Genomic DNA, 1,812 nt, shown 5'->3' with positions numbered 1-1,812 from the left:
TTGCTATGTGAGCTGTCGTGGTCCTGTGAACGGGAAAGAGATCCTTGATTATCTTTTCAACCGTTTCCGGGTCGTCGGGGCTCTTATGCTCACCGAACTTTTTAGTCACTAGTTTATAGGGGAGTCCCCAGGAGTCCTCCTCTGTAGTGTCCAGGAGCTCCTGCCAGCATCTCTCTTTGCTCGCCCTGATTTCCCCTCGCAGTCTCTTCCTTGCGGTTTTGAGGTCCTCAAGGCTTGCATCGAGCTGCTGACCCCTTGCTCTCTCCCTTTGGACCCTACGCCTGGCCCGGAAGCAGTCCTTTCTCAGCTGGGCGATCTCCTCTGACCACCAGTGCGTCGCCGTTTTGCCACGAGGAGGCTTTTTCCGTGGCATCGCGGCGTCGCACGCTCTCCGGATCTTCTTCATCAGTCAGTCAGCCGCCGTTGTCTCCGGTGTGGTCTTGGCCTCGCTTCTCTCCCGGAAGGCGGTTTCCAGTGCTTCCTTGTTAAGCCTTCCGGTGATCCACCCCTCAATCGGCCGCCTGGCCCGTTGGTCCTCGGTCCTCCCTGGAGCCCACCTCATGGCGATGCAGCGGTGGTCGCTGAGAGTTTCGTCCTCCAGGACCCTCCACCCCCGCACCTCCACTACCATCTCTGGTGACCCCCCCGCGGGAGGAGGCCTAGCCTCGCCAGGATTTTGGCAACGGCTTGGCCCCTCGCGTCCAGCTTCGAGGACCGCCAGTTCGGGACTTCGCGTTGAAGTCCCAGCCACGATGATCCTGCCCCCTCGTTGTCCGGATGCTGGCCTCTAGGCTATCCAGCTGGGCCTCGAAGTTTTCGGGCGCGACGTTGGGCGAGAAATAGCAGCTGAAGATGGTTAAGTCGCTGGTTCTCGCCCAGACGAACCCCTTCCCTCTCCCCTCCAGCGTGATGGTACCCAGGAGGTTGCGCGTCGTCAGTATTGTCGCATCCCCCCTCCTGTCCACCAGCCAGTTCCCCCGCTTTCCCGCGCTGCTGGGCTCTGATACGATCAGGATCCCTACTGTTTGCTCGGCGGCATTCTGAGTCAGCAGGTCCTGGGTTGCACAGCTCCGGTTGAGGTTGACCTGGAGTATTACTACTCCAGGCCCACCCCCGGGTCTCGTGGTGGTGTTCTCCCTCACTCCTGGCATGCCGCGGTGGTAAAGTCGAGCCTCCGCCCGAAAGCGACACCGAGCGTGGTGGGGGAGGCATGACTGACTCCACTCCCACCGTCCCCGTTCCCCTCGCACGCGTGGGGTTGGACACCCCCCCTGCGGTTTTCCTGCCGTGCCGGAGTTTTGCCTTCTCCAGCTCTATCCTGAAGGCTCTGCATTGGCCGCTTCCAGAGAAGTGGTCCGCCCTCGCTCCGCTGTTGGTAAACACCACGCATCTTGGGCTGGTCCTGCCGCACTCCTTTTCTTTGTGGCCGGTCTCCCCGCACCTTCTGCATTTGTGTTATCAATGCCAAGGCATCGGTCAGCATGATCTCCGAACCCCTGACATCTGTGACACCTGTCCACCATGATCCTCTCCCGGATCCGGCAGACGGTCCACCCAATTTCAACCTTACCTAGGGCCACCAGCCTCCGGGCAGTCCGCTCTGGCATCCTGCTCAGAGCGACCTGGGTTCCCCGAAAGCCTGCACTCATCCTCATCTGCCCCTCGAGTGGGGCTTTCAGAGCGCTGCTAAGTGCCGCCCTTACTTCTTCCGTCGTTGTTACCTCATCTAGGTCCCTGATTTCAACGGTCATTGTTGGCTCTAGGGTTGAGACTTTCGCCTAGTCCCCTAGAACCCCCTTGACCGCCTCCCTC

The 1,812-nt window shown here is 60.4% G+C and overlaps 1 protein-coding gene across 1 annotated transcript; it reads right to left on the bottom strand.

The window, feature by feature from the left end:
• Positions 1-659: 659 nt before the first annotated feature.
• On the bottom strand, positions 660-1,151 carry LOC107223936. The gene has a single exon (XM_015663809.1). The coding sequence runs from the start codon at positions 1,149-1,151 to the stop codon at positions 660-662; it is 492 nt and encodes a 163-aa protein (XP_015519295.1).
• Between the last annotated feature and the right edge of the window lie 661 nt (positions 1,152-1,812).

This window comes from Neodiprion lecontei, chromosome 6, assembly GCF_021901455.1.
Source record: "Neodiprion lecontei isolate iyNeoLeco1 chromosome 6, iyNeoLeco1.1, whole genome shotgun sequence".
NCBI lineage: Eukaryota > Metazoa > Arthropoda > Insecta > Hymenoptera > Diprionidae > Neodiprion > Neodiprion lecontei.
Note: the sequence above shows the minus strand (reverse complement) of the source record. Positions and strands in the feature narration are given on the sequence as shown.

Excerpts from the sequence above, each read along its gene's own strand:
- LOC107223936 (XM_015663809.1), bottom strand. The coding sequence starts at position 1,151 with ATGCCAGGAGTGAGGGAGAACACCACCACGAGACCCGGGGGTGGGCCT.